This window comes from Saccopteryx leptura, chromosome 2 (genome assembly GCF_036850995.1).
Source record: "Saccopteryx leptura isolate mSacLep1 chromosome 2, mSacLep1_pri_phased_curated, whole genome shotgun sequence".
In the NCBI taxonomy this organism is placed as follows: Eukaryota; Metazoa; Chordata; class Mammalia; order Chiroptera; family Emballonuridae; genus Saccopteryx; species Saccopteryx leptura.
The window spans coordinates 44,837,580-44,852,395 of NC_089504.1; the positions used below are offsets into that span (position 1 = coordinate 44,837,580).

The following is a 14,816-nucleotide window of genomic DNA, read 5'->3' on the forward strand; positions in this document are numbered from 1 at the left end:
TCTCCACTAGGGTCAGGGAAGAAAGGTCAGGTGGCACGGGCTCTGATGGAGTACGCCGTCCTAGGAGGACAGTATGCCCGTCGGTCGGGAGCAGCGTTGGATGTGGTAGGGAGTCTCCTGGTGCATCGATGGCAGGGACGTTCTACAGGCACATTATGCATGGCTCAAACCAGATCCGCTTAGCGCCTCTGCTCCTAAACTTGAGTCAAGGGCAATGCCAGCCAAATGGCTGTTCTTAATAATTTTTCTTTTGAAATGACTGCGAAAACTTTGTCTTTTAACAAAAATTATTAAGTAGTGAGTATGAGGACTGTCACATATAAATAGATACTTACATGAATTTATGTATATGAAGTAATTTTTTTTTTTTTGTATTTTTCTGAAGCTGGAAACGGGGAGAGACAGTCAGACAGACTCCCTCATGCGCCCGACCAGGATCCACCCGGCGTGCCCACCAGGGGCAATGCTCTGCCCACCAGGTGGCGATGCTCTGCCCCTCTGGGGCATCGCTCTGCTGCGACCATAGCCACTCCAGCGCCTGGGGCAGTGGCCAAGGAGCCATCCCCAGCACCCGGGCCATCTTTTGCTCCAATGGAGCCTTGGCTGCGGGAGGGGAAGAGAGAGACAGAGAGGAAGGAAAGGGGGAAGGGTGGAGAAGCAGATGGGCACTTCTCCTGTGTGCCCTGGCCGGGAATCGAACCCGGGACTTCTGCACGCCAGGCCGACGCTCTACCACTGAGCCAACCGGCCGGGGACTGTATATGAAGTAATTTTTAACTGACCATAAAATGATAGGTATATGTTTTCTTACGATCATAAAATTTTAAATACTTCCTTGTTGGGGATTGGTAGAACATGGAATTAAACAATTGTTTTAGTGTTACCTAAGTTTTTCTCTATAAATCTATTACCTTTCTGTTAAAGAAAACCCATCAAGAACAACAACAACAAAAATTCTTCCCTATCAGTGCCCTTGTATGCATTTCCACTGCCCCATAAGACTCCATCTTTTGACATTAAACTATCACATTGTACACCTTAAAATCACATTGCATAACTGAAAACTGTTTGTTTTTTATTGTTCATCATACCTCAGTAAAGCTGCAAAAACAATAAAGTTGCTGTTCTATTGTAAAAAAAAAAAAAAAAAAAAAAGATGAAGAATGTAGCAACATCTCTGACGATGTCCCTCCATAATAGGTTATTCTACAGTGTGTCCATTAAGTCATGGTGCACTTTTGACCGGTCACAGGAAAGCAACAAAAGACAATAGAAATGTGAAATCTGCACCAAATAAAAGGAAAACTCTCCCAGTTTCATACCTACTTAGAGCAGTTTGATGTGGGCTCATGCACAGATTTTTTAGGGTTCCTTAGGTAGCTATCCCGTGTAGCTTCTACAGACTCATCACTGACTGATGGCCTACCAGAACGGGGTTTCTCCACCAAACTGCCGGTTTTCTTCAACTGCTTATCCCACCGAGTAATGTTATTCCTATGTGGTGGCACTTTGTTATAAATGCGCCGACATTCACATTGCGCTTTGGTCATGGATTCGAATTTAGCGAGCCACAGAATACACTGAACTTTCTTCTGTACCGTTCACATCTTGACTGGCATGGCCGTGGGCTGCTTCGCTGTATACACGGTGTTATGTCATCATCTGCGCATGTGCACATGCTGCCACATCATCCTACAGAAACTGGGAGGGTTTTCCTTTTACTTGGTGCAGATTTCACATTTCTATCATTTTTTCTTGCTTTCCTGTGACTGGTCAAAAGTGCACCATGACTTTACGGACACACTGTATTATTGCTGTTGTTTCTTCCTTAGTTCTTTTTTCTTTTCTTTTTTTTTTGTATTTCTTTGAAGTTGGAAACGGGGAGGCAGTCAGACAGACACCTGCATGCGCCCGACCGGGATCCACTCGGCATGCCCACCAGGGGGCGATGCTCTGCCCTGCTCTGCTGCAACCGGAGCCATTCTAGCTCCTGAGGCAGAGGCCACAGAGCCATCCTCAGTGCCCAGGCAAATTTTGCTCCAATGGAGCCTTGTCTGCAGGAGAGGAAGAGAGAGACAGAGAGGAAGGAGAGGGGGAGGGGTGGAGAAGCAGATGGGCGCTTCTCCTGTGTGCCCTGGCTGGAAATCGAACCCGGGACTCCTGCACGCCAGGCTGACACTCTACCACTGAGCCAACTGGCCAGGGCTCTTCCTTAGTTCTTTACTTATGTGTCTCTTTTGTAAAAATATTCTGAAAGTTTGCCTCTTTATTTTTCACATGGTTTAATTTGATTTGTTTTGAAGGAAAGAACAAGTTAGTACCTTGTATCAAAACATCAACCTTGTGGAGCCAAGACTGATCCAGCCATATGAGCACATTATAAAGAACTTCATCCGTGAGATCAGACTTCAAAGCACAGAAATGGAAAACCTGGCCATTGCAGTGAAGAGGTATTGCATTCCTTCCTTTCTAAGTGGCACCTGGGGTCCTCGAACTGGCTCTCCGACCTGGAGGTCACATGGACAGAAATGCATTGTCACATCATGATGTGGGAGGGCTTTCTGGTCCTTGGGAACCTGAAGCTGTCTCAGCTAAGCCAGCATGGGGGAAGTTGAGTCAGGCAGTACTTCAAAGGGTCAGTCAGCAGTCCATCAGCAGGTCAGTCGTATCTCTTCAAGGCCACGATTCTGTACAGAACACTTCAAAGAGATTTGTTATCTGCTATTCAGCCACTTGAAACACATGGGACACTTTCCATCCCAAAAGGCAGGCAGGGCTCCGTTGGGAGCCTGGCCTCATCAGTGACTGGCGTGCAACTTCAGACAAGTTACTTAATTTCCACGGCTCTCAGCTTCTGCCTGTGCCAATCGAGGCCATAAATATTCACCTCTGCAGGGGCTTGAGACTTAATAGATGCCACTGTGGGTGATGCCTCTCCCTCTAGGCCTGTCACGGGGCTGGGACCGAAAGCCTGAGAGCTGCTAAGCCCTTCCAGTCACACGGCCAATTTGGAAGGCAGAGCTGGCTCACACAGGCTGTCTTACTGGTTTTCACAGCAGCCAGTGCAAAAGAAGAATTACGTGTGTTGTGGTGCATATAGCAGCCTCTTTGCTTACTGAAGGAGCACACTCCTCGGGCGGATGTTGGAAAAGAGGGCGTTTTGTTTGATACAGTTCCTGGTTTGTCCCACAGAGGCTTTTGGCTAACATGTATTCACCCGGCAGCTCCAAGCATGCTACCCACCCTGCTCGAGGTCTCAGCCCAGAGCCTGCAAACGGCCCTTTGGTAGGATGCCTTCGTCTCCATGCGGGCAGGCAGGGCTGCTCCTCTGTCTCTGTTCTGTCCTTCAACCGGACAGTGAGACTATCGAGCTGACTCTTTGAAGTAACTGAAGTAGATGGTGTAATTTTGAGTTGTACACTTGAAACCTATACGGTTTGGCAAACCATGTCATCCCAATAAATTAAAAAATAAATTTTAAAAAGGTAGAAGAGAAAATGTTTTACAATGTTGATGTTAAGTAGGCCTATTTTTATAGTCTGAGAGTCATGCAAGAGCTGAAGTATTCACGGGGTGGGGAGGTTGCTCATGAACACGTTCCCTCCTGGTCTGGGTCTTCTCCCTGCACTGTGCCTGCTGGGCTCTCAAGAGGGTGCCCTTCACAGCTCTGGATTCCGGAGCGCACTGTGAAGTGTTGATCAGAGCCCCAGACAGGCCTCCTTTGAGAGGGCAGTAGCGGACACACAGTGTGTTTTCACAGTGTCTGGTGAATAGCTTCAAATAGATAAACTCTTGTGTATACACACAGGCACACATAGACCCACACAAAGATACATGGAGCACACATACATTCACAAACACACATGCACAAAAGCAACACACGCGTGTGCTCCCTCTCAAGATAGGACCATGTAAACCCATTAGGGAGAAAAAGAATGACATTCTTAGGCTCTCATTACCAGACAGGCTGCTCTCCGGCTGAGCTGTATGTCACATTATGCTGAACCGTGTGGGTGCTTTCCTTGTCCCCACTTCGGTGCTCTCTGGGTGGGGTCCAAAGTCAGGCTGTGTCCTGAGTGCGGACCTCCTAAAGACCCCTCTCTCAATTATCAGAGACCTCACTGAAGCATCGATATATGACCACTGTGAACATTTCCTTACCTGCCTAGCCTCACCTCTATTTTTAGGTTGGGAAGGTCTCAGGCTTTCTGCTCTGCACTTGCACCTGAATAATGGGTTCCCAGTGTCCTGGTAGGGGCCCTGGGCTAGGGTGAAGAGGACATTCGCCCATACCCTGGACATTTTACTAGGGATTAGGCATTGCTGGGGCAAACACTCTGGTCACAGACTGAACAACCAGAACCTATAAAAGTGGCTCAGCAGTGAGAAAAGCGGGGGAACACATTCAGTGGCAGTCCCAGGTGCCCGAATGGTTGGACTAGATGTGTGGAAGACTGGCTGGGAACACTGGCCATAACAAGAGAAATGAGTATGTGGCATTTCTCTATACAGTTTTACAGTTCTCGTAAACAACAAACAAACCCCCATATCGAAGTTGCTATGGTGGTACATAATTCCTAAGGTTCAAATAGCAAGTATTTATAAGCAAACTAGAAATAGCTGACTTTTCCATATGGAGTTAAATAACCTTGGAGGGAAGGGGGGAGTAAACAGGAGCAGAAAATAGTAGTATGTCACTCAAAATTTTACTTTGGATTCTTCCCCTCACCCCTCAATGCTCGTTTGGAACTTTATGTAGGAATTAAATTATGCACCAGTAAATTGTGTTGCAGGGGAGTAAGTTGCAAGCAGGGAGGATGGCGTAGCAGAAGCCACCAAACTGGAAGACGGGAGTTCTGATTAGGTCTTCCTGCTCCTTCCTCTTTATTAGTGGCGTGTCATTGATCCAAGTGTGTGACTCTCTAAATCTCACGGTGGCTGCTTTCAGTCACGTACAATCCAGTTGAATAAGCAAGACATGTGGGTATGAAAATGTAGGTAATTGGACATAGAGCTGAGAGAGAACCAAAATATCTATTTTAGGGCTTAATCTGAGGCCTCAACCATTCTAAAGTGATACATGTCTTCGTATGAGGCTATTGTTAAATAAAATGGGAACTCTTCTTAACAAAATGTTCTCATTTCTGACTTTATAGCATATCAATATGGTTTGCCTCCATAAAATTTGACTTATTGATTATATTAGTAAAAAAAAAAAACCCAAATTTTCTAAAGGGTAACTGTATCTACATTTATAAATTTCAGAAACTGATTAGTAATAATTGATGAGTTCTCTCCTTTTTTTCCCTTTTAACTGTAGCATTATAACATTGGGTGTTTTATATAATGCAATATCAAAATTGTATCTAACCATCTCTTTGCCATGCAGTCTGTTTTTCTTTCCCTCCCTCCCTCCTTTCCTCCCTCCCTCCCTCCTTCCCTCCCTCTCTTTCATTTCCTCTCCCACTTCTTCCCTCCTCCCTCCCTCCCTTCTTTCCTTCTTTCCTCCCTTCCTTCCTTCCCTCCCTCTTTCTCTATTTTATTTATTTATTTATTTTCAGGGTTATAACCCAGTCATGACACAGAAAAGGACTTTTAAAATTTGATAGCCTCCCCGTAATTTGTTACCTTTATCAGTTTTTTGACACAATACCATTTTATCCAATCTATTCCATTATTTAATATATATTTTAATGTCCTTTTACACCTAAATGGTTAAATTGCTAATCTTATTTTAATATGTGGAAAGTACAGCAATTATTATTTTAAATATTTTGTTTCTTCTATTTGTAAAATAAAGGGCTTGAAATAGATTAGTCAAAGCTTGCATGTTCCAAGTTCAAGAGTACATATAATGAAAAGGTGTGCATCCTCTTGAATTTCAGAGCCCAGGACAAGGCAGCCATGCAGCTGAGTGAGCTGGAAGAGGAAATGGATCAGAGGATTCAGGCTGCAGAACACAAGACGCGGAAAGACGTGAGTGTGTGGGATTCGTTCGTCAGTGAGTCCCATGACACGCCCTGTTGGACAGGCCACTGGGCATCCTCTGCTGGAGCAAGTTCAGGCTCCCACAGGGGCTCTCAACAAGGACACTTTTAGTGGTGGTGGTTTTGGGTGGTAGGTAGGGTAAAGGGAGAGACAGAGAATAAATAATGAAATAAATGAAGCAGGTAATTTTCGATAGGGACAAGTGCAGTAAAGAATCAGAGTGTGTGTAGACGCACCTGGCACAGGGGGATGTTCAGGTTGAGAGGTCTGGTTGAGAGGAGGTGCCATGAGAGCTGAGGGCTGAGGAGAAGACAGAGCCAGCCTCCTGCTGAGGAGGTGCTCCAGTGTCACACAGCACCGTCTCACTGCCCATGCTTACTGCCAGCCTTGTCGCTAGATGACAGTGACATTCAAATTCCCTCTGCTAACCTCCATGTTCCATAATGGAATATGAATTATAAGTAAAGGTACATTTGGGATATACTTAATTCATCATTACAGGAATTCTTATAGTTGAAAGTTTTGGATGCTCCAGTGATTTTCAAGGAAGAAATATATTCCTTATAAAATATATTTGGATCATTAGTGTTTAATGGAAATAGAAAATAAACCTTTTTTTTTTTCTTCAAATAAGTAGTGTTGGCTTCCATATTTTTGGAAAAGTATCTTTTTCTTTGTTTCCTTTTTTATTCACTTGTCCTGTTAACTCTGAAAGACAGCACAATCGAGTGAGAAGGGCCTGAGTGTTGGCATCCGTAGACCAGGGTTTGTGTCCTGACTCTGTCCTGTCTGGGTTATGGATGATGCGGGAACAATAACCTGACCCTGGAGCCTTTGTTGTTTCATCCTAGGAGTGGTTTCAGTCCCAGAGGAGGCCGTGTATCTAGAGTCTCGTGGTCACTTCTGCCCTCCCTATGTAGGAGACTTGGGATCAGCCTTAGTTCAACAAGAACATTTCTCATCTCTGGGGTTTTGAAGAACCTATTTAAATAAACACAACCTTTTTATTTTCTTTTAGGAAAAACGCAAAGCTGAGGAAGCCCTCAGTGACCTCAGACGTCAGTATGAAACAGAAGTAGGAGATTTACAGGTGACGATAAAGAAACTGAAAAAGGTTGGTATTTGGCACTAGAATTTTAGTAATGGCTTCAGGATATCAGTGTGTCAGAGTAATTAGTGGCTAAAAACATTTGGAATCACATTGGAGCAGCAGGTGTAGTCAGACCTCAGTGTCAAGTTAGAATCTGTGGAAAGACATTTTTTAAGGGCCTCCATTTCCTTTTAAGTGTCCAATAGCATCCTGCCTTTTGCATGGATCTAATGAATATTTCTGATCCTTGAACAGTTGTCCATCAACCCCCGCTTTTCTTTCCTTAGTCTTCACCACCAAGGGCCCTCATTTCCCACATGTCCAGTGGACTGTGCTCGTGGCAGTGGAGGTACTGTCTCCTGGTCACAGAGCCTAGTATGTCTGTCCCCACCTCACTGTAAGGGACCTGGTAGATATTGAGTGAATCTTTATTAAATGAAATGAATATTCCCCAGATCTAGGGGACCCCTGATCAGCAAGAGGTGGGTGAGAACGTGTTGAAGTGTGAGCAAAGGTTTGAATGGGTTTTAGCCTTTGCTCTATTTAGTTCCAAATGAGTAGGGTACGGTCCACTCAGTGGAGTTTTGCTAGATTTTTATCAACTGGCTCCAGCTCTGGTGAGGAGGAAGAGATTTGGCGCATTTGCCAGTTTCCATGGTATAAATACTCCATTACTGATTTCAAGCCACTAAATTGACACCACTGAATGCACAGCTTGGGAAGAGGTGCTTAAAACAGGCTCTCACCTGGTTGGACAGGTTGACTCCAGCATGGTGTTGGATGCATTTCTGGTATGGGATGGTCTCCATAACTAACAGGAAAATCATGGCTAGCACGAAAATTAACGCTTACAAAACAATCAGCTCTGAAAGTGGCATTGTGAATTTGGGGACATCCCTTTGCTTCTGTTGTTGATGTGATAACCTTTAATATACCTTACAGTGTAAATATGCAGTGAGATTAAGTGATGATTAACTGTATTTTGTGGGCTATCACGATTTAAACCTCTGGAATTATTAAGAATTCTCATAGTATTCTTGGAAAATTATTATCAATGTTAACCTTTTTTCTAATTTCCAAAGGTCATTAGACTGTATATAGCATGGTTATATTACAGAATTTGGATCCATCAATCCTTTATTTATGTCAGAGTCACAGATTTTCCTCGTCATCATCCTCACTTATTTCCATGTCTCCTGAAATCTGCAGACTAAGAGAATATGTGCAAGAAGAGACAGATTTTTACCCTAATGCAGCACATGATGAAGACCAAATAGGCCCTGAGAGTCAGGAGTGATGACACCTGAGTTCTTGTAGAGTCTCAGTTTCTGCCCTGTAATGTCTGATACAGTTGACTTCATCTTTCTGATCTTTAGCTTCTCATCTGTAAAATGTGATTAATAATGTGGTGTCCTACCTAACTATAATAACTGATATTTTATTGACTTTATAGTTTATAAAGTACTTTTTCATAATTTTTACAAATCTAAATCTCAAACATTTTTTTAGTAGTAGGTAAAAATATCCTAACTTTTTACAGATGAGGACTCTGAGTTCTAGAGAGGTTAAGTAACTTATTCAAAGGCACACAGCTACCAAGTAACGGAGTCACCTATACTAAACAGTTGGTGCTTTCTCACTTGTACCAGACTTCCTGCTTGTTTCAAAGGGTTGTTCTGCAAATCAATGATTCACGTGAGAGCACAGCGAAGTCTGAGAAGATCTGGAGAAGAGTTTACAAAGTTGTTAAAATGGCCGTTACCGTATGCCATTGATCCTGAGAAATACATGATGCCACAGTTCCTCTTCTCTGAACTTGGTGTGCATCTCAAAACTCAGCAGCTCGTCTCAGTTACAGTCAGCATGTGCGGTCATGACACAGTTGTGTGAGAACTTCTGGCAAGATGAAGTCCAGTGTCAGAGTACTTAGATTTTGACTTAGACTTAATGAAATAAAGTATACATTTTGACCAGTATGTAAATATTCAATTAATGGACACACACAAATCCTCACATTTCCCATGGGTTGTAACCTATTTTTATTGAAGACATTTTTGTTGTTTAGGTTATAAATTCTCCTGAGCCAACTTAGCCTGGAAATACTAATGAGCCAACCGGGAAGCAAAGCTTATATATATATTTCTCTAATTTTGTTTGCATGTGTCTCTACCTTCTCATCATACTTAAATTTTATTGATTTCAGTCATTCAATAAGAATTTCCTGATATCACTGTGAAGAAAATATAGGTGAAAATGACACTAACTTTTTTCTTAAAAATATTAGTCTGACCAGGCAGTGGCACAGTGGATAGAGCATCGGACTGGGATGTGGAGGACCCTGGTTCGAGACCCCACGGTTGCCAGCTTGAGCAAAGCTCACCAGCTTGGACCCAAGGTTGCTGGCTTGAGCAAACAAAACAAAACAACAAAAAACAAACAAAAAATCTGCCATCTTTAATCACTGATACTTTATAACTTGAGCAAGGGGTTACTCGGGCTGCTGAAGGCCCAAGGTCAAGGCACATATGAGAAAGCAATCAATGAACAACTAAGGTGTCACAACGAAAAACTGATGATTGATGCTTCTCATCTCTCTCCGTTCTTGTCTGTCTGTCCCTATCTATCCCTCTCTCTGACTTTCTCTCTGTCTCTGTAAAAAAATAAAAATAAAAATAAATTAGTCTCTGCAGGACAGGTAGATCATTTAGAAATAATTATAATACCAGATAGTAAGTGTTAAGTGCTCATAACGCTCTAGGTGAATATAGAATATAGAGGTGCAGACTGATATACAATGTAACTGAAAGAGCAAGGATTGGCTTGCTTAACAGTTGAGTGGTTTCCCAAAAGGTCTTTCCAATTGTTTCAAAAAAATTTTCAAATGTTTAAATTATTTAAATCAAAATTTTGAATTCTTATGGATTATATGTAATTTAATGACATAAAGTTCTCTAATGTTGAAAATTGAAGACTTCTAGAATTCCCATTTCTATATGCAAGGATATTACTAAACTGACCTGAATCAATTTGGTATATGTCTGTAAACACACAACTTTTATTTGTTCTTTCAGCTAGAAGAACAATCAAAACATGTGAGTCAGAAAGAAGATGTGGCTGCACTAAAGAAACAGATCTATGATTTATCAATGGTAAGAATCACATTCTCACTTACAGAGTCACATTTCCTGTTAGACTACTGTTTCCTAAATATAGTTATGCTAACCTTTCACTGTTACAGGAATAGAAGCTCAGAGACATTAATACTCTAATGAGAAAAGTCTATGAAATACCTTTCAAATCATATTTTAATTTAATCTCATAAATCAAAGATATAATTTATGCAGGCTTGTTCCCTCAGTGATACCTCACCTGTTGTGAATGCTTACTTACATCCCTATTTACTTTTTTTTTTTTTTTTTTTTTTACAGAGACAGAGAGTGAGTCAGAGAGAGGGACAGACAGGGACAGACAGACAGGAACGGAGAGATGAGAAGCATCAATCATTAGTTTTTTTTCATTGCGCGTTGCAACACCTTAGTTGTTCATTGACTGCCCTCTCATATGTGCCTTGACCGCGGGCCTTCAGCAGACCGAGTAACCCCTTGCTCGAGCCAGCGACCTTGGGTTCAAGCTGGTGGGCTTTTGCTCAAACCAGATAAGCCCGCGCTCAAGCCGGCAACCTCAGAGTCTCGAACCTGGGTTTTCTGCATCCTAGTCCGACGCTCTATCCACTGTGCCACCGCCTGGTCAGGCCCCATTTACTTTTTATCCCAAGCAGTAATGTCATGGCCTTGAACTTTCAATAGTTAACCCTGCATTCTTATAGCATCAACTCTGATCTGTGTCCCCCGGCTTGATGAGATGAGGCGTTATGGCTTTGCCCTTCTTCTCTCTGGCTTTCCTCTTTCAGTCCCTTTTCCATCTTCTGCTGACTATATTTTTAGTCTTTCTATTGTGAATACCAATAACATTTGCATCTGTTTATATGACCTTGAGGAAGTTTTCTTTATTTTGTTTTTAGGTTAACTCTAAAAGTTGAAAGCCAATAATGAACATTTCTTTTATTCTCACTGAGGAGCCAAGAAATGAGATAGTATGAGCTAGAATTGCATTCCTGTCTCTCTAGCCATTAGCCCTGTGCCACCCAAATTCATGGTCAAATGAAGCCCCTTAATGCACGATCACTTCCATGTCCGGCCACATCTTAGTTGGCTTTGTATTTGGATCATGACTTTCTTAGAGTCATGTGGGTTTTTTTGTATTTTTTTATTATTGTAAAAAACAAAACAAAACAACAAAAAACAAACAAAAAATCTGCCATCTTTATATCACTGATACTTTATAACTTCCTAGTTCTTCTTCCCAATGCACAGAAATTGTATTTTTCTCCTTCATATTAATTTTAGACTGTACAAAGTTTCAGTCTTTATTGGATTGATTGCTTTGCTGCCCCTATGTCATCTTGGAATTTCGGATCATTTTAGTAGCTGGGGTAGGTTTCTGGGCAGCTGGGTTAAGGCATCTATTTCCCTCAAGGCCTCCATCCTGTGATGGGTCTTCCTAGGAGCTGTGTGTGTGAAGCTGGCTGTTGTGCAGGGGGATCCCAATTACCAGAATGGATGTGGCCTGGGTATTCAGAGGGACGCTTTGGCTTTTCTTATTAGAGTCATACAGTTTTTTTAAATTTAAATTTTAATTTATTGTGTTGACATGTTTTCAAGTGTCTCACTCAATATAACACCCTCTGCCCACTGCATCGTGCCCCCATGCCCCTTGCAAAGTCTCTTTCCACTGCTGTTTCACCCCCTGTGCCCCCTCTGCTTACCTCCAAGAGCCATTTCGTGTTTTATGGTAAAGGCAAGCCCCATCTGGTTGCCTTTGGAGTCCACTCTGGCTCTCTGCGGTTCTTTCCTAGGGTAAGAGCAGGCATGGGCTTGAGGGGCGGGTGACTTAATATTTAAGTTGAACCGGTATTCAGCTCCACTCTCATTCTCTGGGCTTCTGTATGGCCAGCTGCCTCTCCTCTGTTCCAGGCAGAACCCTCCACATGCATCTTCCAGGCCTGCTTTACCCCTGCTCTCTGCCTTAGTCAGCACATTTCGGTCCAGTTTCCATTTTCAGAAATGCTTAAGTCACTTAACTGCAGATGGGTCCCCCTTCCATTCTTTATACTTTCATTGATTTATTTCCTTTCGTGTTTCAGGTTAATGGGGTCTCAGAAGGGAGGGAAGACAAATTCAAGTGCTCAGTTCACCACTTTGAGCTGCTTGAATTTTATTTTAGAAAATTTTCTTAGATAAATTTTTACAAGTTTTAAAAATTTTGTAGAAAGTGTTTTTAAAAAAATTTGTTTAGAAAATTAAATTTAACAGGGTGACATTGATCAATTAGAGTACATAGGTTTAAGGTAAACGTTTCTATAGCATTTGAACTGTTGATTATGTTGTATACCCATCACCCAAAGTCAAATCATTTTGTCACCTTATATATGTCCTTCTTTATACTCTCCATTCCTCCTCTTCTACATCCCTCCCCCCACACCCACCTCTCCTAGATCTCCCCTCCCCCCTCCTCTATATCCCTCTCCCCACACCCACCTCTCCTAGATCTCCCCTCCCCCCTCCTCTACATCCCTCTCCCCACACCCACCTCTCCTAGATCTCCCCTCCCCCCTCCTCTACATCCCTCTCCCCACACCCACCTCTCCTAGATCTCCCCTCTCCCTCCTCTACATCCCTCTCCCCCACACCCACCTCTCCTAGATCTCCCCCCCCAACCACTTCACTTTTATCCATGTCCATGAGTCTCAGTTTTATATCCCACTTATGTGTGAAATTATACAGTTCTTAGAGTTTTCTGATTTACTTATTTCACTCAATATAATGTTCTCAGGGTCCATCCATGTTATCGTAAATGGCAATGTCTTCCTTAGAATTTAAAAAAAAATTATAAAATTTCTAACCACGTTGTTTTATTTTTGTGTGCAAAATTTAAAAATGTTAGTTGATAGGATTTACTGTGAAAAGGAGCCAGTCTGCCTGGTAATAGCTCCTCTTCATTTCACAGAGGTTTTGTCAGTAGTGCATAGCTCTCATTAAGTAAACAGATGTTTAAATGTTTAATCTCAGTTAATTTGCCAATAACATGTCACAGTTAATAATGACAACAAGCTGAAGATTGTTGGAGTTTGGCACCAAATGTCAAGTATTAAAAATAAAAAGAACAACTTTGAGGGTTTAGATTTTGGACGCTTTAATAATTTCAAATTACCTTGACTTGATAATTAATTCTTTGCATACTGAGATTCAAAGACCTGTGCATGGGTGAGAGTTTTGTGCAGGACGTTCCACTCCACTTGACTTTATTTCTCCAGGTGAAAGAGACTGAATCTAATATCTGCAATGTTCCTTTTCTCTAGGAAAATCAGAAAGTTAAGAAAGATCTTTTAGAAGCCCAGACAAACATAGCCTTTCTTCAGAGTGAATTAGATGCTTTGAAAAGTGATTATGCTGATCAGAGTCTGAATTCTGAAAGGTATGAAACTTTACATTTGATTGTTTTAGTTTGAGTGGAATGTTCATTTTGGTAACCATACATGGGATGACCATGCTCAGCTGTGTAACAAGAAAGGCTTATTGATTAACTTTACTGATACATCATTTGCTTTCTAAAGAGTTTATGTTCTTATTGGCTTTTCTAGTAATTTTTGTGTCTAATTTTTTATGCAAACAGATTAGTTAGTTTAATTATTGACCGGGTAGGACAGAGCACGGCTTAATAAATACTTGAGTTAACCTGGAGCAGAAGAATATTTCTAACATGTCAAGAGTCAGTGCTAATTAAAGGGCTTTGAAGATAGGAATATTGGTCCTTCAACATAAGGAAAATTAGCTATCTTAGACAAGTAATTTTATTTTACTATACTTTAGTTTTGCTGTATGGCATTAGTAACAGAAGGCATAACACACACACGGAGGTGTGTATTTATATATATATACACACACACACACACACAAGACTATATATATAGAGATATGCAAAAATGGATATGTGTACAAATATAAAATATATACACAAGCATACACAGTTGCATATTAATGTATCTATACATATATGCATATAAAATGCATCTATAGTATATGCATGTATGTATATACACATGTGCACACTTGGGAAAACATAACATTTTTTATTTGTTTGTTTGCAAATTTTTATCAGAATCAAGGTCCTGTAATGGAAAGCAGTGAAACATTTATTCAGCAGGTCTTGAACTACATGAGGAGTGTTGAGTGTGGAATGCATAAAAAAGGACAGTTGTGGTCTCTGCTCTTTGAGAACTTCAGATTTAGTTGAGGAAGATAAAAATCTCAAAGATGACAGAGTTGACATAGAGCTGCACAGTGTCAGAAGCAATACCACCAGCAGTGCGCAGGTGGGCCTCATTGCCACGTGATGGTAGAAAACCTGTGCTTTTAGTTCAGAAGAGGTGAAGAACTTGACTAAAGAGGAAACGCTCGAGGTGACCTTGGGAGGGGAATAGGTTTGTGTTGCTCAAGGGGAGCAGAGGCAACATCAGCAGTAACACAGGTGCCATCTGCCAGGCCCTGTCCTCAGTGCCGGGTTAGTATTCACTCCTTCAGTCCACAGGGTATCCTGTGAGACGGACTGTCCTTATCCCCACTTCACAGACGGGAGGAGAAAGTCCAGAGATGTCCCAGGTCAGGCGATGACCAGCGCA

The 14,816-nt window shown here is 41.9% G+C and overlaps 1 protein-coding gene across 1 annotated transcript in view; it reads left to right on the forward strand.

Moving 5' to 3' along the window:
* Positions 1 to 14,816, forward strand: part of LOC136394575 (ras and EF-hand domain-containing protein-like) — an 81,620-nt gene that overhangs the window by 27,968 nt on the left and 38,836 nt on the right. Inside the window, 5 exon segments of the mRNA XM_066367914.1 lie at positions 2,304 to 2,450; positions 5,886 to 5,976; positions 7,007 to 7,102; positions 10,150 to 10,227; positions 13,497 to 13,612. Of these exon segments, the coding sequence (XP_066224011.1) occupies positions 2,304 to 2,450; positions 5,886 to 5,976; positions 7,007 to 7,102; positions 10,150 to 10,227; positions 13,497 to 13,612 (528 nt within the window).